The 25,370-nt window shown below is 41.6% G+C and overlaps 2 protein-coding genes across 2 annotated transcripts; both read left to right on the top strand.

Moving 5' to 3' along the window:
* The first annotated feature begins 10,397 nt into the window (after positions 1–10,397).
* LOC100491289 (olfactory receptor 1020-like) lies at positions 10,398–11,177 on the top strand. The gene has a single exon (XM_002938776.3). The coding sequence runs from the start codon at positions 10,398–10,400 to the stop codon at positions 11,175–11,177; it is 780 nt and encodes a 259-aa protein (XP_002938822.3).
* An 11,895-nt stretch (positions 11,178–23,072) lies between these two features.
* LOC101731098 (olfactory receptor 5V1-like) lies at positions 23,073–24,026 on the top strand. Its single transcript, XM_004917519.3, has one exon. It carries the CDS (start codon positions 23,073–23,075, stop codon positions 24,024–24,026), a length of 954 nt encoding a protein of 317 aa, XP_004917576.3.
* The last annotated feature ends 1,344 nt before the right edge of the window (positions 24,027–25,370 follow it).

Below are 25,370 nucleotides of genomic sequence, written 5' to 3'. Positions count from 1 at the left end.
CAGTATCACCTAGAACAGATACCATCACTCTGCCACTTCTATATAGAAGCTCAGAATAGCTTTTTCTGGTCAAACCTAGGGTGTATTATGATAGGAGCTCACCTACCACTACCTACATACCTTATTTACTGGGTCAGTGTTCCTGACTTCACTTCCCTTAGGGCATACTTTTTAAGTGGCCAAAGTCAAAGGTTCTACAGCAGACATCCACTTTTCTGAGCATGTGAAAGCCGAAGAGAAAGAACATGTGGTGGTTTTTGAAGACTACGGAATCTTGAATCATGTCAAACAACTCTTCCTTCCAACGATAAATTAGGCCCAACTCTTAGGCAGACAAAACCTTCCCAGGAACGATGGGCCAAGCCATAGGGGAAGTAAACACTATGCTAAAAGCTTCTAAAAGCTTAAATGAATTGCTATGAAGATCTGGTCCTGGGTACACCTTTAGCCAAGAAAACCACATCTACAATGTTTTGTTCAGTTATTTTATGGTGCACCATCAAAATATCCCATATGCACTATGTGCAATGATGTCGAAACATATTTTGAGTATATATTGTTATTATATAATATTGATTTGTAAATATTTCAATGAAAATCTGTTGCACTATATAAATTTAGTGTCACAGTAATACACTGGATGTATTCACATTTCTTATATGCTTTTGTCTTTGAATTAGAGCAATTATATATTATAGAATTATCCATTTGTCATGTACATTATTCTTTCCAAAGGAGTCGTAGCTTTATACTCAATTATTCTATGATTTAATTGACCTGGGAGGGTCAATTGACCTGGGAGGGATTGCTTCAGGGATACAAAGGAATAATATATAAGCGCTCCTACTCCCAGCAATGTGTCTCCGGTATGGCAATCCTCTACTGAGCTGGAAGAGATCTTCTCAATCTTTTTTTCACATCAGCCATGCCTCACACAGCAGAGATATCCTTACTGTAATTACAATGAGGGTTGCTTTCAAAGACAAAATAAATTATTTAAGACACTGATAAAGCATAAGTGGAATTTTTGTTTTTGTCAAGTCCTCATATAAATGGCCTCAAGGTAAGTGTTTTGAAGATGTTTAGAAACATTTAATTAGACACAAAGGGGCACATTTACTATCCACGAACGTCCGAAAAGTGTCCGAATGCGTTTTTTTCGTAATGATCGGTATTTTGCGATTTTTTTCGTAATAATCGGTATTTTGTGATTTTTTCGTAAATTGTCGCGACTTTTTCGTAGCCGTTACAACTTTTCCGTAAATTGTCGCGACTTTTTCGTAGCGTTACAACTTGCACGAATTGTCGCAACTTTTTCGTAGCCATCACGCCGAGTACGAAAATTTGGGATTCATTCAAGCTTCGGTATCGTGACTTTCCTTGGGCCAGGTTGGAGCTGCAGAGTGCCATTGAGCCCTATGGGAGACTTTCCTTGGGCCGGGTTGGAGCTGCAGAGTGCCATTGAGCCCTATGGGAGACTTTCCTTGGGCCGGGTTGGAGCTGCAGAGTGCCATTGAGCCCTATGGGAGACTTTCCTTGGGCCGGGTTGGAGCTGCAGAGTGCCATTGAGCCCTATGGGAGGCTTTCCTTGGGCCGGGTTGGAGCTGCAGGGTGCCATTGAGCCCTATGGGAGACTTTCCTTGGGCCGGGTTGGAGCTGCAGAGTGCCATTGAGCCCTATGGGAGACTTTCCTTGGGCCGGGTTGGAGCTGCAGAGTGCCATTGAGCCCTATGGGAGACTTTCCTTGGGCCGGGTTGGAGCTGCAGAGTGCCATTGAGCCCTATGGGAGACTTTCCTTGGGCCGGGTTGGAGCTGCAGAGTGCCATTGAGCCCTATGGGAGACTTTCCTTGGGCCGGGTTGGAGCTGCAGAGTGCCATTGAGCCCTATGGGAGACTTTCCTTGGGCCGGGTTGGAGCTGCAGAGTGCCATTGAGCCCTATGGGAGACTTTCCTTGGGCTGGGTTGGAGCTGCAGAGTGCCATTGAGCCCTATGGGCTCAAAAAAATCGCAAAAAAATACGAAAAAGTCTCAAAATGTTCGTTTCCAATCCGAATTTTTCCCATTCGGATTCGTGGATTAGTAAATCAGCCTCAAAGAGTTGTGCCAGCAACAAAATAATCACAAGCAATAAGATCCCTATAACATCTATCAGGAGTATATATATTTTTTTGTTCTTAACTCTTTTTATTGGTGAAAAAAAAAAGTTTAGAGCAGCATTGTTACAGTTATATGAAATAGTACATGAGATGTAAAGGATACAGCAAAAAACATTGCATCGCATATTGTGCAAGTGTTTTTAAATTGTTTCGGGTTTCACCAATTATGTAAATATCAAAGAACAAATAATAGAGAGGAGAAAGGAAAAAGAAGACAGTAGAATAGAAAAGGGAAAAACGGAAGAGGACAGTAAGAACCTAATATAGGGTATTTGGAAAAAAAATAAAAGTAAGCGGAGAGAAAAGACATCAAATATAGGCCATCTATATCTTGGTTTTGTTCCGATTCAAGGCAAGTTACAGTTGTGTCTATTACTCAGTTATATCATAGGTTTCATGTTTAGGAGAAGTCAGATGAAATATCTAACAGGAATTTTTCAGCATATTTGCTGGTGTTCCATGAGTCCCATCTCGCATGGTACTTGTGCAGCAGATGATTATTTCTGGCATTGTAATATTCCGTGGTGCTGTTACCGTTGATCAAGAGTAATATGTCTTTTAATGTGGGGATCACGTTTGATTTCCAGTTTCTTGCTATCAGTAGGCGGGATGCCCAGGAGTATATTTTATATATTAATTAAAATATATATATATATTATAATGTCTATATAAAAATTGCAAATAACTGATTTGTTTAAATTTCCCAACAATAAGCCCAGGATTATTGGGCTATACAGGAAAGGTAGGTGCATGGCATAGAGCCACTTTTATGAAAGGCAATGAAATGCACAGGGATTTTCCATCCCACTCTCCAGTTCAGCCCAAGTGCAGCTCTGTACCCCTTGCTCACACACCTGCCTGCATGGTTTTGGGAGACCAAAAGGAAACCCACACAAAAACAAGACTGCTGAAACTCCATGTAGATAGTATCTGATCTTAATCACTCCCAAGACCCCAGTGTTAATATATATATACTTTTTTTGTAATATTAAATTAGAGATTTCCAGCTTACATCCTAACTGAATAAAGTACATCAGACCCAGGCTTGTCCTTAATATTGAATTGCAGAGTGATTGCAGAAGCAGACAGGCTTCTTCATATTATATATATTTTCAAATATTCTCTTATTTAATTGTTTTATGCCCCAAATGCCATGTGTCCTCTAAATACTGTATCTACCTACGGTCAGGGTCGGACTGGGCTGCTGGGACACAAGGAAAAAACCTGGTGGGCCCGGCGGAACCAAACCCAAACCCTGTTGGTGCTCCCCCGCTCACAGGTGTCCCTCCTCTGATGCATTTCACTGACGGGTGATCAGGGGAGGACATCGGGCAGTGGCTGGTGCCCCTGTTGCGGGGGTTAGGGGGTGCGGCGGGGCCCCTGCGAGGGCATGTGGCCAACGGGGGCACCTTGGGGGGTGCAGGGCCCCTGGAGCGGCAGCCCTGGTCAACCTTCCCCCCCAGTCCGACCCTGTCTACAATACTCTTTCATTAGATCCACAGCTGCTGATTTTATAGTAATCTTCCGATTTCACCACTGATCCTTTAAATAAAATGTACTTACAGATCTCATGAATAAATCTGTGTAGCTAATGTTGTCTCACACTTTCTTTCCATCTAGTTATGTCAAAATGAGCTTCACCAAGAACTCAAATCTAACCACCGAGAACAGATTTATTCTTCTTGGCCTCACTGACGTCCCATACCAAAAGGCTCTTTGTGTCCTAATATTACTGATAATATATATCATCACACTGTGGGGAAATTTCCTACTTCTCATAGTAGTGAGAATGAATACACAGCTACAGACGCCCATGTATTTTTTCCTAAGAAACCTCTCTGTAGTAGACATTGGCTTCTCTTCCACCATAGTGCCTAAACTCCTTATTATTACTGTGATGTTGGATAGAAGTGTTTCACTCTTGGAATGTTCTTTACAGATGTATTTACATTTAGCCCTGGGTGGTACTGAGAGTATGCTGCTAGCAGTTATGGCCTATGACAGGTTTGCAGCCATCTGTAACCCATTACAGTACAATATGGTCATGAATAAGAGGTTCTGCATCTGCATGGCAGTTGGTTGCTGGACTGTTGGCTTTACCAACTCCATCATCCATGTTGTGCTTACATTTAAGCTGCCTTTCTGCAGGTCCCACCATCTTGACCATTATTTCTGTGAAGAGCCTCCTTTCTTCAAGCTCTCCTGCCAAGATACCTGGCTGAATGAGGTGCTGATGTATATTGCAGCTTTTATACTTGGAATTTGCTGCTTGTTTTTGACTTTTGTTTCCTACGCTCAAATAATTCGCACCATTATTAACATCCATTGCGCTCACGGGAGGAGAAAAGCTTTCTCTACTTGTGCTTCCCATCTGGCAGTTGTTTTCTTATTCTATGGAACCATTCTTTTTATTTATTTAGGTCCCGGCATTGCCTATTTTACTGAGACAAATAAGTCTGTGTCTATGATTTATACAGTAGTAACTCCAATGCTAAACCCCATTATCTATAGTATAAGGAACAAGGAAATTAAGGAAACCATAAGGAAAAAACTAAAAAATCTTTTTCATAAAACACCAGAGGAATTTCCATAGCACCCAAGATCAAATGTGTTTCAGGGCACTTCATAGAAGTTTTTAAATGCCTGCATCATTTGAGAATGTAAATAGACACAAACTATAGAGGCAATTAACACTTAATTGTTAAAGTTAGGAAAAGTACACCAAATTTATGCTATTGGTGCTCACTACTAGGTAGTGACGAGGGAATTTTTTGGCCAGGTTGAATTCATGGTTGCCACGACAAGAAATTTGCAGAGAAAATGCCCATTGACTGTATTTGGAGTGAGAAAAAAGTTGTGAGCGAGTAAAAAAGTTTTTCAGCAGTGCAAAACACTACTTAGGGTATTGCCTAGATGAGGGATCCCCAACCTTTCTTACCCGTGAGCCACAGTTAAATGTAAAAAGACTTGGGGAGCAACACAAGCACCATAAAAGTTCATGGAGGAGCCAAATAAGGGCTGTGATTGGCTATTAGGGGCCTCTATGCACCCTATCAGCTTACAGGGGCTTTATTTGGTAGGAAATCTTGTTTTTATTCAACCAAAACTTGCCCCCAAGTCAGGAATTCAAAAATAACTCCCTGGTTTGGGGGCACTGAGAGCAACACCCAAGGGTTTGGGGAGCAACATGTTGCCCCTGAGCTACTGGTTGGGGATCACTGGCCTAGACATACCCAATAATAAGAATCATTAGAAGCATTAGAATCATCTAGTTCATAATTAACATCCCTATCAAGAGGGTTATTCATTCTCAAGGGGGAAGGACATAATGCAGAAACACATGGAAACTCTCCTTAAGATGGTCTGTTTTTTTTTTTTTTGCACTAGAGGAGATCCTCCTAAGATGGTAAGACGCTTCAACTGAACATTGCTTTTCTAGGCAAGTGTGTCTAATACCACCAAGCGTAACACAGACTCTAAGGGGCTGATTTACTAAGACACAAATTTGAATCCGAATTGGAAAAATTCCGATTGGAAAACGAACATTTTGCGACTTTTTCGTATTTTTTGCGATTTTTTCGGCACCTTTACGACTTTTCGGAAATTGTCCCGACTTTTTCGTTACCAATACGATTTGCGCGAAAAAATGTGAGTTTTTCGTAGCCATTACGACTTGCGTGAAAAACGCAAGTTTTTCGTAACCATTACGATTCGCTCGTATCTTGACGTGACTTTTTCGTAAGCGGCGGTCGAAACTTTCAGACTTAGCATGATTTTGGAAGCCTCCCATAGGACTCAATGGCACTCTGCAGCTCCAACCCGGCCCAAGGAAAGTCTCCCATAGGGCTCAATGGCACTCTGCAGCTCCAACCTGGCCCAAGGAAAGTCTCCCATAGGGCTCAATGTAACTCTGCCGCTCCAACCTGGCCCAAGGAAAGCCTCCCATAGGGCTCAATGGCACTCTGCAGCTCCAACCCGGCCCAAGGAAAGTCTCCCATAGGGCTCAATGGCACTCTGCAGCTCCAACCTGGCCCAAGGAAAGTCTCCCATAGGGCTCAATGGCACTCTGCAGCTCCAACCCGGCCCAAGGAAAGTCTCCCATAGGGCTCAATGGCACTCTGCAGCTCCAACCCGGCCCAAGGAAAGTCTCCCATAGGGCTCAATGGCACTCTGCAGCTCCAACCCGGCCCAAGGAAAGTCTCCCATAGGGCTCAATGTAACTCTGCCGCTCCAACCTGGCCCAAGGAAAGTCTCCCATAGGGCTCAATGGCACTCTGCAGCTCCAACCCGGCCCAAGGAAAGTCTCCCATAGGGCTCAATGGCACTCTGCAGCTCCAACCCGGCCCAAGGAAAGTCTCCCATAGGGCTCAATGGCACTCTGCAGCTCCAACCCGGCCCAAGGAAAGTCTCCCATAGGGCTCAATGGCACTCTGCAGCTCCAACCCGGCCCAAGGAAAGTCTCCCATAGGGCTCAATGGCACTCTGCAGCTCCAACCTGGCCCAAGGAAAGTCTCCCATAGGGCTCAATGGCACTCTGCAGCTCCAACCCGGCCCAAGGAAAGCCTCCCATAGAGCTCAATGGCACCCTGCAGCTCCAACCCGGCCCAAGGAAAGACTCCCATAGGGCTCAATGGCACTCTGCAGCTCCAACCTGGCCCAAGGAAAGTCATCAATAGGGATCAATGGCACTCTGCAGCTCCAACCTGGCCCAAGGAAAGTCTCCCATAGGACTCAATGGCACCCTGCAGCTCCAACCTGGCCCAAGGAAAGTCTCCCATAGGACTCAATGGCACCCTGCAGCTCCAACCCGGCCCAAGGAAAGTCTCCCATAGGACTCAATGGCACCCTGCAGCTCCAACCCGGCCCAAGGAAAGTCTCCCATAGGACTCAATGGCACCCTGCAGCTCCAACCCGGCCCAAGAAAAGTCACCATACTGAAGCTTGAATGAATCCGAATGTTTCGTACTCGGCGCGAAAGCTGTAAAAAAGGCGCAACTTTTCGCGCAAGTTTTAACGCTACGAAAAAAATCGCAACATTTTGCGCAACTTTCGGAATGGCTACGAAAAAGGCGCGACTTTTCACGCAAGTTTTAACGCTACGAAAAAATCGCCAGATTTTGCGCAACATTCGGAATGGCAACGAAAAAGTCGCGATAATTTTCCGAAAAATCGCCAATACCGATCATTACGAAAAAAACGCAATCGGACGCATTCGGCCCGTTCGTGAGTAAGTAAATGTGCCCCTAAGACTTGGTATATTGAACTAAAACCTAAAATAAAAAGCATTAACCAACTTAGAGACTTATAGATGGTAAGGTGGACGTGCCATTACCACTGCCTTCAGTCTGAGCCCTTAGGATACCAATAATATGCCCAGACTGCTACCAAACACAGAGGAAGAACCCCAACTGTTGATTGTGACCTGCAAGAGCACATACTAGTCTGGCAAAAAAGATCTATAGCACGTGTTGTCCATCATAGGTTGGTGTCTACGCATGGTGGACTCTTTATAGATCAGTAAGTGAGCAAAAGGATCTCTAAATGTCATAATTTCAATAGAAACTTTAGTCAAGACCCACCCAATCCAATTATAAATAATACTGAAAGAGAAATAGGCACTTATGAGAATTAAATGTAAGAATTAAAGTTCTAATGGTGCAAGAAAAACACTAAACCAGCTACCCACAATTACTGGTATGTTTAACATGCTCCTGTGCAACTCATAAAGGCATTCCAGCAAAAAGTGATATAAAACTTGATGGAGCCACAATAAAATACTGCTGGACCTTTCACCTCTTCAACAGCATATTCATACCTGGGGTTTCTGTATATAATCATGTGGAATATTATTCAATATTACATAGCAATAGAATTTTTTTAAACATTTAGCTTAGTTGTCTTTCTAGAGAGACCATGGCCTTAATGATTAATTATAAAACAAAATGCAAAGAATGTCTAAGGAATTATAGTTAATTAAAAAAGCTTAATTAAGCTGGGAGTCTCAAAACCGCAAACATGACTTGTATATTGGGAAGGTTTGCATCTGGGACCAACAGAAACATTATAAGAGTTCCAGCCCACACGTCTGGGCTATGGCAATCCTGTACTGAGCAGCTTCTCATTGTCCTTCTCCAAGATCTTACACACTTATATCCTTACTATAATTACAATCAGGATCATCTGCACACATTAACGTTCTGTACATTTTCTCATTGCCTCCACAAAGTCTTCATCAGAGAAATACAATGTTTTGTGTCATCTTGGAGATACAAAAAAAGCACATTAGACATTTCAGTCTAAGAAGAAAGATTTCACTTGGACCCAGAGAGAATTTCAAGTGGCCTTAGGAATGAGATGGCCAGTTATTATGAGTTAAATATGTAAAGCTGTTTATACTGTCACAACACACGCATGGAATTTCTAGTCTTGTCTTGTCTTGCAGGAGTTGTGGCCTAAGGTAAGTGTTTGGAAGATGTTTATAAACATTTAGCCAAAAGGTTGTTTTATAAACACAACAGGACTTTAGTTATGAGCTGAATGAGACACATCAATAAAACCAACACAAGCAATGGCATGTCCATAACATTACACAATATTACATGCATAATACATGGGAATCTCTAATCTATACATAGACTATCAAGTTTAACCCTTATAAGTGAACCCGGCACACACATAAGCCCATACTGACCTATCTATACACTCACATACAGACCCATACTGACCTATCTATCCACTCACATACAGACCCATACTGACCTATCTATCCACTCACATACAGACCCATACTGACCTATCTATCCACTCATATACAGACCCATACTGACCTATCTATCCACTCACATACAGACCCACACTGACCTATCTATCCACTCACATACAGACCCATACTGACCTATCTATATACTCACATACAGACCCACACTGACCTATCTATCCACTCACATACAGACCCACACTGACCTATCTATCCACTCATATACAGACCCATACTGACCTATCTATCCACTCACATACAGACCCACACTGACCTATCTATCCACTCACATACAGACCCACACTGACCTATCTATCCACTCACATACAGACCCATACTGACCTATCTATATACTCACATACAGACCCACACTGACCTATCTATCCACTCACATACAGACCCACACTGACCTATCTATCCACTCATATACAGACCCATACTGACCTATCTATACACTCACATACAGACCCACACTGACCTATCTATCCACTCATATACAGACCCATACTGACCTATCTATCCACTCACATACAGACCCACACTGACCTATCTATCCACTCACATACAGACCCACACTGACCTATCTATCCACTCACATACAGACCCACACTGACCTATCTATCCACTCACATACAGACCCACACTGACCTATCTATACACTCACATACAGACCCACACTGACCTATCTATACACTCACATACAGACCCATACTGACCTATCTATCCACTCACATACAGACCCACACTGACCTATCTATCCACTCACATACAGACCCACACTGACCTATCTATCCACTCACATACAGACCCACACTGACCTATCTATCCACTCACATACAGACCTATACTGGCCTATCTATACACTCACATACAGACCCACACTGACCTATCTATCCACTCACATACAGACCCACACTGACCTATCTATCCACTCACATACAGACCCATACTGACCTATCTATCCACTCACATACAGACCTATACTGGCCTATCTATCCACTCACATACAGACCCATACTGACCTATCTATACACTCACATACAGACCCATACTGACCTATCTATACACTCACATACAGACCCATACTGACCTATCTATACACTCACATACAGACCCATACTGAACTATCTATCCACTCACATACAGACCCATACAGAAACTAAGGCTGAAAGAGCCAATTAACTCAACTGACTAGTACCCTATAAATCTACAGTATCTATAGTATGGTACTAACAGCTCTCATTGCAAATCTGTGCACCTAATGACCTCTCAATACTTTCTTTCCATCCAGCTGTGTTATAATGAGTGATAATAAAAACTCGAATCTAACCACTGAAAACAGATTTATCCTTCTTGGCCTTACTGAGATCCCATACCAACAAGCTGTATGGGTGCTATTATTACTGATAATATATATAACTACCTTGTCTGCAAATTTGATACTTCTCATAGTAGTGAGACTTAATACACAACTACAGACGCCCATGTATTTTTTCCTAAGAAACCTCTCTGTAGTAGACATTGGCTTCTCTTCCACCATAGTGCCTAAACTCCTTGTTATCACTGTGGCATTGGATAAAAGTGTTTCTCTGTTGGAATGTGCTCTACAGATGTACTTCCATTCAGCCCTAGGAGGGACTGACAGTATGCTACTGGCTGTTATGGCCTATGACAGGTTTGCAGCCATCTGTAAGCCCCTACAATACAACACAGTTATGAATAAGAGGTTCTGCGTTTGTATGGCAGTTGGTTGCTGGACTGTGGGCTTTACTAATGCCATCATCCATGTTGTGCTTACATTTAAGCTGCCTTTCTGCAGGTCCCACCATCTTAACCATTATTTCTGTGAAGAGCCCCCTTTCTTCAAGCTCTCCTGCCAAGATACCTGGCTGAATAAGATGGCAATGTACATTGCAACTGTTATCATTGGAATTTGCTGCTTATTCCTGACTCTTGTTTCCTACGCTCAAATAATCCGCACCATTATCAACATCCCTTCCACTCACGGGAGGAGAAAAGCTTTCTCTACTTGTGCTTCCCATCTGGCAGTCATCTCTATATTCTATGGACCCATTTTGTTTATTTATTTAGGCCCTGACATTTCCTACTTTACTGAGGCAAATAAGTCTGTGTCTATAATTTATACTGTAGTAACTCCAATGCTAAACCCCATTATCTATAGTATAAGAAATAAGCAAATCAAAGACACCATAAGAAAAAAACTGGCAAGTTGTTGCTTAAAAACGCCAGAGGAATTTCCCTAGCACACACTTTCTGAATATTGTATATGTCTGAGGGTTTTATTTTGACATATTCCTTGTTTAATATTTTTCAACTTTGATTGTTTAGCAAAGTTTGATACAAATTTGTAATTTAAATATAATGGGCCTGATTCACTAAAGGGCGATAAAACGTGCGCTATTTTTATTGTGTGCAAAAAATTTTACCGCGTCTTAATTTTGGCGATTTTTCGCACGATTCACTATAAGCATACTCGCGTTTTTTTACGCACGATATTGCATGCGTTATTTAACTCGCGAAAAGACTATTTCAATGCGGTATTTGCCGGTACATGCGCAAAATTACGCGAATAATCGCCGCATATGAATGGTAGCATAGAAATAGTGTATAAAAATTGTCGCCGCATATAAATGGTGTATATAAATATTAGCCACATATAAATGGTATCATATAAATAGTGTATATAAATATTAGCCACATATAAATGGTAGCATATAAATAGTGTATATAAATATTAGCCACATATAAATGGTAGCATATAAATAGTGTATATAAATATTAGCCACATATAAATGGTAGCATATAAATGGTAGCATATAAATAGTAGATGCTTATAAATAGTAGCCACTAGTGATGAGCAAATGTGTTCTGGTTTCTTTAGTGAAAAATTAGCAAATCTGTCGAAAGATCCACGAAACGGCAAAAATGTTGTGCGGGCAAAAAAATTGTTGCTGCGACTATTATTTTTTGACGCTTGTATAAATTTTTGGATGTGCGGTGAATTTTTGCGTGGCAAATTTTTTCATGCATTTTGCCATTGGCAGATTGTTGTGAGAAACACATGAAAAAAAATTCAACGCACGTCCAAAAATTTGCTGCGAATCCATGCCTGGTGAAACATTTCATCACTTGTAGCCAAATATAAATAGTCGCGCAAATGAACGCACGCCATGTTAGCCATACACACCAATACTTGCAGAAAATTACTGTATTAAAAATGAACATTTCGCTGCAAACTGGCGGCTGCGTCACTCTGGGGGAAACACAGACTTGAATAAATAACACTGTAAGTCCATATTTTATTGCAAAAAATAATTTACTGTACTTTTCTATAATTTTTCGCCTGCCTGTAGTAGGTGTTAATTTTCGCATAGCAGAATGCGATATTTAGCGCGCAAAAGTTATAGTGAATCATGCGATCGTATTCTTTTCAGCGTGGAAATTAACGCAAAACGGTAAAACTAATGCGAGAAATAACCCATGCGAAAATGGCGATTTTTCACACCCGATAATACTATGGTGCATTGTGCGCAAATTATTTTGCGTTTTTTAACGCGAAAAAGCGTGCAATAATTTTTATCGCCCTTTAGTGAATCAGGCCCAATGCCTGCTGCGTGCTGCACTTTATTATACTAGTCTAAAGGCATAGTGGCTAATGTAGGTAAGTTGGGTTTCATTCATACAGTATGTATTTCACTACAGGTATGGGATACGTTATCCGGAAACCTGATATCCAGAAAGCTCCCAATTACGGAAAGCCTGTCTCCCATAGACTCCATTATAATCAAATAATTCAGATTTTTAAAATTGATTTCCTTTTTCTCTGTAATAATAAAACAGTACCTGTACTTGATCCCAACTAAGATATAATTACCCCTTATTGGGGCAGAACAGCCCTATTGGGTTTATTTCATGGTTAAATGATTCCCTTTTCTCTGTAATAATAAAACAGTACCTGTACTTGATCCCAACTAAGATATAATTACCCCTTATTGGGGCAGAACAGCCTTATTGGGTTTATTTAATGGTTAAATGATTCCCTTTTCTCTGTAATAATAAAACAGTACCTGTACTTGATCCCAACTAAGATATAATTACCCCTTATTGGGGGCAGAACAGCCCTATTGGGTTTATTTCATGGTTAAATGATTCCCTTTTCTCTGTAATAATAAAACAGTACCTGTACTTGATCCCAACTAAGATATAATTACCCCTTATTGGGGCAGAACAGCCCTATTGGGTTTATTTCATGGTTAAATGATTCCCTTTTCTCTGTAATAATAAAACAGTACCTGTACTTGATCCCAACTAAGATATAATTTATCCTTACTGGATGTAAAATAATCCTATTGGGTTTAACTAATGTTTTATTGATTTCTTAGTAGACTTAAGGTATGAAGATCCAAATTACGGAAAGACCCCTTATCCGGAATAACCTTGGTCCCTAGCATTCTGGATAACGGGTCCTATACCTGTAGTGCTTTATTGCTTTTAGGTAGTGGTTGCCAAATGGTGGTGCTGGTCCCCCAGAGGTACCTGGAGAACTGGCGATGTCGCCAAGCGAGCGGATGTTCTCCTGATATCCTCCACCTACAGGTGGGCGATATCGGGAGGATCCAGGCTAATTCAATCGTTTGGCCCTGGGGCCAAACGATCGAATTATGACGATGGGTATAGGCAAAGTCGGTTCGGGGACCGCATCCAACTACATTTTTAAACCTGCCCGATCGAGATCTGGTTGATTTCAGGCCAAGATATTGGTCGGGCAGGCCCGTCAGTAGTCCCCATACACGGGCCGATTGGCTGCCGAATCAGTCTAAGGGACCAATATTCGCAGCTAGAATTGGCCCATGTATGGGGACCTTTAGACAACACAGGATTATACTACAATAAAAACATGTGCATACATTTAAAGCCCACAACCCAAGAAGTGAGGAGAGTAGCCCAAACCCTTCCAAGTCCATATAAAGTTCATAAAAGTAATCCATATGTTAAAGTCCATATATTTCAAGTCCATTCCTGTAAAAATTCCAAGTACTGCCAATACAGGCCTACCTTAGGACGCTAAAGCAAGAACATGTAAGACACCAAACTCAACTATATTTCAGTAAGTGCCCATGTTTAAAGAGATGTTAACCCTTACCTATATACAGAATTGCGGGATATGCTACAGAAGCTAGGGCAGTCTTCAATATTTGGTTACAAAAAGCATTTAATGCTCTAATAGTCATTTATACCAACAGGGTACAATTTATTTAGTCTCTTTATCCAAATTGCTTCCCTCTGCAAGAGTAAGCACGTAATATCACCACCTCAGTTTGGTAGTATGACCATTTCCTGCACCAACCATCATAATTGTGACACATTGTGGTTATTTGTTGCAAAGTGTCTAGATACTGATGTGTCAGTGTACAGTATGTGCCTGTTTTAAAGTTCTTAATATTCCCCATGTTCTTTAATTCTTTCTTTTACTGGCCTGGCTATTAGCCCCACGTATGCCTTTCCACAGAGACCTTTAAGTAAGTACACAACGTTACATGTGTTACAGGTAGGCAAATGTAAAATTTTAATTTTATTACTGTAACCCCTATTTGGCTGTGACAACAGGCAATACCTGCTAGATGGGCTTTAGAGCATGGGGTACATAGGATTCTACATGCCAGATGGGCTTTTGCTATGTAGAAATATTCTTGGGGTGTAGTGCAACTACAACTCACATGGGCTTTGTGCAAAGTAAAAGAAAGAATGGACGCCAGAAGGTTCTTTGTGGTAAACCAGAACTCAACTTGTTTATTGTTCAAGACAAACAGTCCACAGGGTTATAGCGATACTCACACATAGGAGATATCAGGCAATTGCACAGAAGGTAGAAAAATATGGTGTCCACTGGTTTATCACACCTCAGCCGAGGTTGGAGAATGTAAGGAGCACCAACCAGCACGGCCTCCTTGTGGAGAGTAGCCTGGCCAAGTATCTGTATCCTCAGGGTGTTCCTTAGCAGCCAAGGATCCCTCACAGCCAACTATGGATCAGGGATAGGAACTGACCTGATACCTGTGTCTTAACCATGTCCTGCTCTAAGGCAACAGTGCCTGTAGGGAAGAGTACCTCCAGCTAATCTCTCCTGGTTGGGGCCAGAAAACTACTCTCTCAAACTAATCTCACTATCTCACTTTCCTAGAAAGTGTTCTTATAAATGATCCTGATACTTACTACTCCTCATTCACAGGGTCCCTGTTCCCCGACTTCACTAGAGCTAGATACTGACTCTAGGGTAGGATGGCTTTACTGGGGCCATGTTGATCCCAGGCTCAGTGGGACTTCCACAGATGCAGCCAAAGAGAAAGACCCACCCCTTTGCTAAACACTATATTAGAGTGCAAAGGGTGAGGCCTACCTATAAATCAATAAGGCACAAATGCAAACTGTAAACTAGATACATGGGCCTCTCCCCAGTAACAGGATAAAGAAGGAAATGGTAGGGTTTAAAGCCATAGGGGCATATTAACCATATGGGTCCCTAAATTACCTTTTGTGGGTTGATTACCACTCTTCCCTATAGTTATAGAAAGGAAACATACACACTAAATAAAGGAAATCCTTTCCTTTTATCTTCAGTTGGATATTTTTGTTTTAGTTCAGAGGGGCTAAGGTAATCTCTAATTGCTTTACCTTTTGACTTTTCTGTTCAGTTCTATTACCCTGTTTACAGTATTGCATTACACAGGGAATATATTTCTCCTGTTTATTTTTGGGCCTGTTCTTGGACAGAAGTTTAGACCTTTCAGTATATCTAATTCCCACAGGAGTTGGCTCTTGGCTATGGCTCTCAGGGTTTGGGGGCCATGGAAGCTGGATGGTAATAATACATAATTGCAATCTGTGGGTTTCCTAAAAAATTGTGTTAATATTTCAGACCCAGCGGTCGACAACCTCACATCCAAAAAATTAAGGCATTGCTTGGTTATCTCAGAGTTAATTTGTATTGTTAGACGAGAATGATTAGCTTCATTTATCATTTCTCCTCTATGCTACCTACCCAGATAATCAGTATGTCCTCTACATACCTCCAATATACCTCCTGATTAGGTAGCTAGCAAAAATACTCTAATTTATAAAAAAAGATAATTGTATGGGATTTATATGGACTTGGATGGGGTGGGGCTACTCAATTCCTAGGTTGTGGGTAGGGTTGCCACCTTTGTGTGGCATTTATATCGGCCTTCAGGTCGGCGGGCGGGCAGTGATGATACTTGGGGGCAGGTTAGTAACATAATGGGGCAAGGAAATGGGCGAGGCATAGGGTCTAGAGCAGTGGTCCCCAGCCTTTTCTGCACCATGGACCAGTTTCAAGCAAGACAATATTTCCAAGGACCAGGGGTGGGGGGTGGTGGGGGGTGCAAATAGTGCATAGTATATAATTTAATTATTACATATATAATGTAAATGTAATTATTACATTTTATATTATACACTTTATTTTTATTATTCCCCTGCCGCTAAGTATGGAGCTTTAAGTACTTTGGTCCTTGTCCCTATGAGTAGAAAGCTTTCCGGGCTTCACATAGCTGTTGTCATGGCTTTGTAACGCATCAGGGAGTTGGAATCACAGGTATTTGGGACCAGAGGTGGCCCGGTTCAGCACAGCCCACGGCCCGACACTGGTCCCTGGTCCGGTGGTTGGGGACCCCTGATCTAGAGGGTCAGAGGAGGAAGGGATCAGGGTCAGAGGAGGAAGGGATCAGGGGAGGAAGGGATCAGGGTCAGGGGAGGGATCCATTGGAAGGGTTGCTGCCCTTACAGATTTACCTGCAACTAAATTGTTGGTAAATTTGTAATACCGACACTTGCCCTAGCTGGTGATATGACAGGGTTGGGTTTGTGGAGCCTAAAATATATAGTGTAAATAAATGCACGCTGATTACAGTTTAATCATGCAGTTTCCGAGTTTCATACTTCTGAGTGTGGTTTCTATTCAGAAGAACCAGGAAGTGAGGTATAAGCTGGCGCTGTTTGAAAAAGGTGAGGATTAAAGAACAATTGTTATGGAATCATTTTCAGCTCCTGAGGTGCAAGTTTCCTATACTGTATATGCAGACTGCCAATGAACTACCTGCTTCTGATCTCAGATGGATGTGTTAGTTACATACCTGCAAGTTACCATGGGTGTTACTGTCTCTTACTCCTACTCAATGCATTCATATTCAGAACTAACTGTAGACTGATTGCTGCAAGTGAATTCTGTTCCCTTATGTCTAAAGGTGTGGCTTCTTGTTCTGTTCTATGTGAAAAATATTCTGTCTATAATGATCAAGCACATTTTCTCAAGAGAAAACAAGCCCAACTTTCTGCACATCTCAGGACTTTAATCCGGTTCATTAATATCCTTTTTTTTTTTTTTGCTTTAGTAGCCACTACATTACATTACATAAACATTTATTAATAAAGCGCCAACATATCCTGCAGCGCTGTACAATAAGTGGGTTACATACATTGGGCATACAGAGTAACATATAAAGCAACCAATAACCGATACAGGAGGGGAAGAGAGCCCTGCCCAAAAGAGCTTACAATCTACATTATTATTATTAACATTTATATATAAAGCGCCAACATATCCCGCAGCGCTGTACAATAAGTGGGTTTCATACATTGGACATACAGAGTAACATATAAAGCAATCAATAACCGATACAAGAGGTGAAGTGAGGCCCTGCCCAAAAGACCCTACAATCTACATTATTATTATTAACATTTATATATAAAGCGCCAACATATCCCGCAGCGCTGTACAATAAGTGGGTTACATACATTGGACATACAGAGTAACATATAAAGCAACCAATAACCGATACAAGAGGTGAAGTGAGGCCCTGCCCAAAAGACCCTACAATCTACATTATTATTATTAACATTTATTTATAAAGCGCCAACATATCCCGCAGCGCTGTACAATAAGTGGGTTCCATACATTGGACATACAGAGTAACATATAAAGCAATCAATAACCGATACAAGAGGGGAAGAGAGCCCTGCCCAAAAGAGCTTACAATCTACAAATGACACTGCATACAGTTGCAAAGTCTGTTATCCACAAAAAAACAAATCCTTCTCAATTAAGGAGCCCCCCAACATTACTCCATTTCCAATTTTCTACCCAGTTTTCCAATTTTGTCAAATTCCTCTGCAAAATAGCAGCATCCTACATGGAACTTATAGTTCTGTACATTTTAGTATCATCAGCAAAAACAGAAACTGTTGGAACTAAGGCTAAGCGACTCATAGGGGCTGATTTACTAATCCAGATTGGAAACAAACATTTTGCGGCTTTTTCGTATTTTTTGCAATTTTTTCATCGCCGTCACAACTTTTTCGTGAATTGTCGTGACTTTTTCGTAGCCGTTACGACTTGCGCGAATTGTCGCGACTTTTTCGTAGCCGTTACAACTTGCGTGAATTGTCCCAACTTTTTCGTATTGAGCGCTAGTAAACGGCGGGCAAACCATTCCGTTTTTTTCGTGACGGCTACGAAAAAGTTGCAACAATTTACGAAAAAGTCGCGACGGCGACGAAAAAAATCGCAAAATACCGATCATTACGAAAAAAATGCATTCGGACGCTTTCGATCAGTACGTGGATTAGTAAATCAGCCCCATACTGTAATATTTTATCTGTAATCTTGTGATACACTGTAAAGTGGAACCCTCACCATATGTGTTTTAAATTGTTTATAAATTCAATATATGAGCTACTGTATGTTCAATATAGCCTATCCCAGGCATATCAGTACACTTGCGCTATTTTACGCACTGTATTTCATGCGATATTTTTGACGCGATAAATAACGTGCGTGGTATTTTTCGCATGCACGCTATTTATCGCATGCGCTAATTGTCATGACATTATGTACGCGACAATCGGCAGCTTAAAACTGGCGACATTTTGCCCTGGGAGAGCACAGAGTGCTAGAGAGGTGCTGTATAAATGTTTATTTGCAAAAAAAAAAACCCAAAACCAATAAAAATATAAGTAAGAAAAAAAAAAAGTGCTAGAGTTATCACACTCGGCAGAAAATATGCTACGTACTCATTTTGAAAGATCCCCGAAACGACAAAAATGTTGTGCAGGCAAAAAATTTGTTGCCCGTGACTATTATTTTTTGAAGCCTGTGTCAATTTTTGGACGTGCAGGGAATTTTCGCGTGGCGAATTTTTTAATGCGATTTGCCATTGGTGGATTGTTTTGCGAAACGCATGAAAAAATTTGCTGCGGAAAAATTCGCTGCACGTCCAAAAATTCGCTGCGAATCCATGCCTGGCGAAACATTTCATCACTTGTAGCCACATATAAATAGTTGCACAAATGAACGCACGCCATGTTAGCCATACACGCCAATACTTTCATAAAATTACTGTATTAAAAATGACCATTTCCCTGCAAACTGGCGGCTGCGTCACTCTGGGGGAAACACATACTTGAATAAATAACACTGTAAGTCCATATTTTATTGGCAAAAGCTCATTTACTGTACTTTTCTAGAATTATTATACCTAGTAATGTATTTTGTGCGACTAAATAGTTACCACTATAGTACTGTATAATATCGAGACTAAACATTCACCGCTATAGTACTGTATATTAGTAGCGAAATTCCATACATGCCAAGACTTTAGTAAAATTGAGTAAAAAGACACAGACTTGAATAAATAACACTGTAAGTCCATATTTTATTGCCAAAAACTCATTTACTGTACTTTTCTATAATTTTTCGCCTGCCTGTAGTAGGTGTTAATTTTCGCATAGCCGAATGCGATATTTAGCGCGCCTAAGTGTTTGTGAATCATGCGATCGTATTCTTTTCAGCGCGGAAATTAACGCATGCGTTAAAACTAGGGCGAAAAATACCGCATGCGAAAATGGCGACTTAACGCACGCGATAATACTATAGTGAATTATCGCGACTTATTTAACGCAAAAAAGCGTGAAGCAAAACAGCACAAAAACAGCACGTTAGTGAATCAGGCCCATTAGGGCTTATCCTGGATGCCATTCTAGCAGGCCAAGTAACAATGATGCTGTGATTAAAACAAACAAAATAGATAAAAATGTGTATCAATACCTTAGGGGAGCCACAATCAAATAATTACGACTGATCTGGGAGCTTTAACAATACCCATATGATGTTCAATCATCTGTTCTTGTTTTTCTTTTTAATTAGCTTCTGATGTTTAATTATTGTATAACGCACTATATAAAAGCATTTTCAGATTTGCTTACTTACCTCTTATACAGTAGGAATGGGCTGGAAAATGTACAATGAATTATTGTTTCATCTAACACATCTTCTAACTTGATAGCTATGATAAAAAAGCACGTGTCATTTCTAGTGATGAGCGAATTTGTGCTGTTTTGCTTCACCGGAAAAATTGCGTAAACTCGCAAAACGGCAAAAAATCTGTGAAATGCGGTTGTTGTGTGACTTTTTTTGGCACCTGGGTCTTTTTTTTTTTTTTTGTTGCATGCGTCTTTATTTGCCGCGGCCACGCCCAATTTTGACTTTGACGCAAGACTAATTTTTCCACTGCAAATTTTCTCATCAGTTTCGTGAACAATTTGCCGATGCCGAAATGCAGAAATTCGCTGCAAATTCATTCCTGAATTCATCACTACTCATTTCATACAAAGACATGAAAAGACAATAGCAAATCAAAATATTCAGCAGAATTAACCATTATATTCAGTCAATGCTATAAAGAAAATGAAACATACAGTAATCTAGAGAACAAATATCATTTTAGGCAAAATTCACCCTTATTTTAATGCAGAATATTCTGTTTTCAGCCATTAAGGTAAGCAAATTGGTCAGCACAAGATTTGTGTTTCTTTGTGCATGTGTGTTTTTGTTTACTGAATAAGATTGTTATTTGTATTATGTTGAGTTTATTTATTTTTTTCTAGATTATCTAACTGTACATCAAGGGTCCCCAACTTTTCTTACTTTTGAGCCACCGTCAAATGTAAAACTTGGGGAGCAACACAAGCACCATAAAAGTTCATGGAGGAGCCAAATAAGGGCTGTGATTGGCTATTAGGTGCCTCTATGCACCCTATCAGCTTACAGGGGGCTTTTATTTGGTGGGAAATCTTGTTTTTATTCAACCAAAACTTGCCCCCAAGTCAGGAATTCATGCCTGGTTTGGGGGCACTGAGAGCAACATCCAAGGGGTTGGGGAGCAACATGTTGCCCCCGAGCCACTGGTTGGGGATCACTGATATACATAATTCTAGACAATTACCTAAGGCCAAGAACTGGGGTATGTACAGCTTTTGGTACCTGGTGGTTTTCTCTTCTCTTCTCTGGTGCCCTATCCTGTCATCATTTTGATGTTTATACACGGGCCCAATGCAGTTGGCACCTTTGGCCATGGGTGTTTGTGAGTCTCCAGTGCAGGGAGGGAGGGTGGCTAGATTGCAAGATGGGGATTCATAGCTCAGGCATACTAATGGGGGATTGGTGTGCAGTCCCTAATGTAATGGGCTGCTTTACAATAAAAAGTGTACTTTTGGCCTTTATCATATATCCAGAGTAAGTATGTCTCATTAGCCTTTTTGTTTATTAAAGCAATATAGTTCTTCTTCACCTGGACGACCCCATAACACGTATGTGTTATGGAGTCGTCCAGGTGAAGAAGAACTATATTGCATCCAGGATGTAAATTGAAAATATTGGACTGTTATTTACCTGGTATAATCACTGTGCCTACTGTATAAAACTAAATGGGGTAAACAAGGAGTTCCTCCTCTCTCTCTCTCTCTTACTTTTCTTGGGTAGTTTGCAGTTTTATCATTTCATTGACCTATTTAATGTTGAAATATCAAACATTACCTTTACATATGCCAGTGTGAAAACTCAATTTTCCTACAGGATTTGAGCTATTGGAGGAGAATGATAATTCTACCAGAACAATCAAGGGAAGAAGATACACACTCAATGCTGGTAGCCCTAGTACTGGCAGGAAAGCATTTTTCCTTCTAATTCTGTATATTTTAATGTAACGTTAATAACAAATATCATCTCTATGATTTTATTTTAGGAGGCTAATTATTCACATCAATTGAAGTTATTGTGGTTCTGGTTTATGCAAACTGACCCCAGTACAGGTATAGGACCCATTATCCAGAATGCTCGGGACCAAGGGTATTCTGGATAAGGGGTCTTTCCGTAATTTGGATCTCAATACCTTAAGTCTACTAAAAAATCAATAAAACATTAATTAAGCCCAATAGGATTGTTTTGCATTCAATAAGGATTAATTATATCTTAGTTGGGATCAAGTACAGGTACTGTTTTATTATTACAGAGAAAAGGGAATCATTTAACCATTAAATAAACCCAATAGGGCTGTTCTGCCCCCAATAAGGGGTAATTATATCTTAGTTGGGATCAAGTACAGGTACTGTTTTATTATTACAGAGAAAAGGGAATCATTTAACCATGAAATAAACCCAATAGGGCTGTTCTGCCCCCAATAAGGGGTAATTATATCTTAGTTGGGATCAATTACAGGTACTGTTTTATTATTACAGAGAAAAGGGAATCATTTAACCATTAAATAAACCCAATAGGGCTGTTCTGCCCCCAATAAGGGGTAATTATATCTTAGTTGGGATCAAGTACAGGTACTGTTTTATTATTACAGAGAAAAGGGAATCATTTAACCATGAAATAAACCCAATAGGGCTGTTCTGCCCCAATAAGGGGTAATTATATCTTAGTTGGGATCAAGTACAGGTACTGTTTTATTATTACAGAGAAAAGGGAATCATTTAAACATTAAATAAACCCAATAGGGCTGTTCTGCCCCCAATAAGGGGTAATTATATCTTAGTTGGGATCAATTACAAGGTTCTGTTTTATTTCTACATAGAAAAAGGAAATCCATTTTAAAATTCTGAATTATTTGATTAAAATGGAGTCTATGGGAGACGGGCATTCCGTAATTCGGAGCTTTCTGGATAACGGGTTTCCAGATAAGGGGTCCGATACCTGTAATAGATAAACCACTTTTAATGATAACAGGACTTCCTCACAAATATATATGAGCAAATGGCTATGTTTTTACCTATTTAGGTGAAAAATGGTGGGTATTATGGACTATCGAAATCAAACTTTGACAAACCGATTCATCCTACTTGGACTTACAGATATACAATACCTACAGGTTTTTTATGTCCTAATATTCTCAGTTATTTATATAATCACGGTTTTAGGAAACTCCCTGCTTATTATTGCGGTGCTTATTAATGTACACCTGCAGACACCCATGTATTTTTTCCTTACCAACCTCGCCGTTATTGATATCTGCTGCGCTTCCGCCGTTGTGCCTGAAATCCTCGTAAACACCCTATCTCTGGATAAAAGTGTGTCACTTGCAGAATGCGCCTTGCAGATGTTTTTAAGTCTGGTTCTTGGAACGACAGAATGTCTAATACTGGCTGTTATGGCCTACGACAGGTTTGTCGCCATCTGTAGACCATTACACTACAATGCAGTCACGAACAAGAGAGTTTGCATTTTATTGACTGCCTTCTGTTGGAGCATTGGCTTTATCAACTCTACCATCCACATGGCGTTAACCTTCCAGCTGCCTTTTTGCAGGTCTCACCATATTGACCATTACTTCTGTGAGATTCCGCCTATTTTGCAGCTGTCTTGTAGCGATACGTGGTATAATGAGGTATCCGTGTACATCTCTGCATGTTTAATTGTGATTTCTTCCTTCTGTTTGACTCTTGCCTCCTACATTTATATCATCTCCACCATTTTCCGAATCCATTCAACTCAAGGAAGACAGAAAACTTTCTCCACTTGTGCATCCCATCTGACGGTGGTCTGTATGTACTATGGCACCATTATGGCCATGTATTTGGGCCCTCACTCTGCCTATTCTCCAGAAAGAGCCAAGATTACATCCATTATTTATACATCTGTAACACCAATGTTGAATCCCATCATATATAGCGTAAGGAATAAGGATATCAAACATACCATAACAGTAAAAATGATAAAGAAGTGCGTTGTGTGGTTTTAAGAACATTTCTACCCTGGGTTAATAGGCCACTTTGCATTCACAGCAGTTACACCTGAAATAGGATTCCCAAAGCACAAGTACAGAATGTAATCTGCCATACCGCTAGACTGTAAGCTCTTGTGAGCAGTACCCTCTAATACTTTTATTTCATTCTGCAATGCAAGCTTTTTATTTTACTCACTGCTAGCCCTTTGTATGTTATAATATTATTGTACAGAGCTGGGTAACTTGTTGCTATACAAATAAAGGATAATGATGAACATGAATGAAGAGGCCAAAATGACAGTAAGATCAGTTGTTCTGGTGTCAGCAAAAAAATTCATGCAAGGCAAGTGCCAGGCCAAGAGGTAGTTGGGCCAAAGGCAAGTACCTCTAGGCCCCCACGCCTCCCCACTCTAGGCCCCCGTACCTCCCCACTCTAGGCCCCCGTACCTCCCCACTCTAGGCCCCCGTACCTCCCCACTCTAGGCCCCTGCGCCTCCCCACTCTAGGCCCCCGTGCCTCCCCACTCTAGGCCCCCATGCCTCTCCACTCTAGGCCCCTGCACCTCCCCACTCTAGGCCCCCATGCCTCCCCACTCTAGGCCCCCATGCCTCTCCACTCTAGGCCCCCTCGCCTCCCCACTCTAGGTCCCCTCGCCTCCCCACTCTAGGCCCCCATGCCTCTCCACTCTAGGCCCCCTTGCCTCCCCACTCTAGGCCCCCATGCCTCCCCACTCTAGGTCCCTGCGCCTCCCCACTCTAGGTCCCTGCGCCTCCCCACTCTAGGCCCCTGCATCTCCCCACTCTAGGCCCCCGCGCCTCCCCACTCTAGGCCCCCGCGCCTCCCCACTCTAGGCCCCCGTGCCTCCCCACTCTAGGTCCCCTTGCCTCCCCACTCTAGGCCCCCATACCTCTCCACTCTAGGCCCCCACGCCTCCCCACTCTAGGTCCCCGTGCCTCCCCACTCTAGGCCCCTGCATCTCCCCACTCTAGGCCCCCGCGCCTCCCCACTCTAGGCCCCCTCGCTTCCCCACTCTAGGCCCCAGCTGCTGCCACCCACATACAACTGCTGCTGCCAAATAGAAGCGCAGAGCAATAAGATGGCAGTAGAAGGAACCTTCTCCCCCCCCCCAAGTGGACCATTCCTGATCGCCTGCCCGTGTATGAACTTAACGTACTCCAGAGCAGGTCGGCAGGAGTGGAGTTTAGAAAGATTTTATTTTTCCCTAACTGCGCCCCCCAAAAAGATGCGCCCTAGGCAGCTTCCTACCCCTAGTTCAGGTCCTGTCAGTCCTACCCCTGTTCCGAACTGCAAACAAGTGCGGCACTTAACATAGAGGAACCCCGAGGTTACTGGCACCTC

Source organism: Xenopus tropicalis, chromosome 8, assembly GCF_000004195.4.
Source record: "Xenopus tropicalis strain Nigerian chromosome 8, UCB_Xtro_10.0, whole genome shotgun sequence".
Classification (NCBI taxonomy): Eukaryota; Metazoa; Chordata; class Amphibia; order Anura; family Pipidae; genus Xenopus; species Xenopus tropicalis.
This window is presented reverse-complemented; position numbering and strand designations above follow the sequence as displayed.

Bases quoted from the DNA above. Each gene is read 5' to 3' on its own strand.
- LOC100491289 (XM_002938776.3), top strand. From the start codon at position 10,398: ATGTATTTTTTCCTAAGAAACCTCTCTGTAGTAGACATTGGCTTCTCT.
- LOC101731098 (XM_004917519.3), top strand. From the start codon at position 23,073: ATGGTGGGTATTATGGACTATCGAAATCAAACTTTGACAAACCGATTC.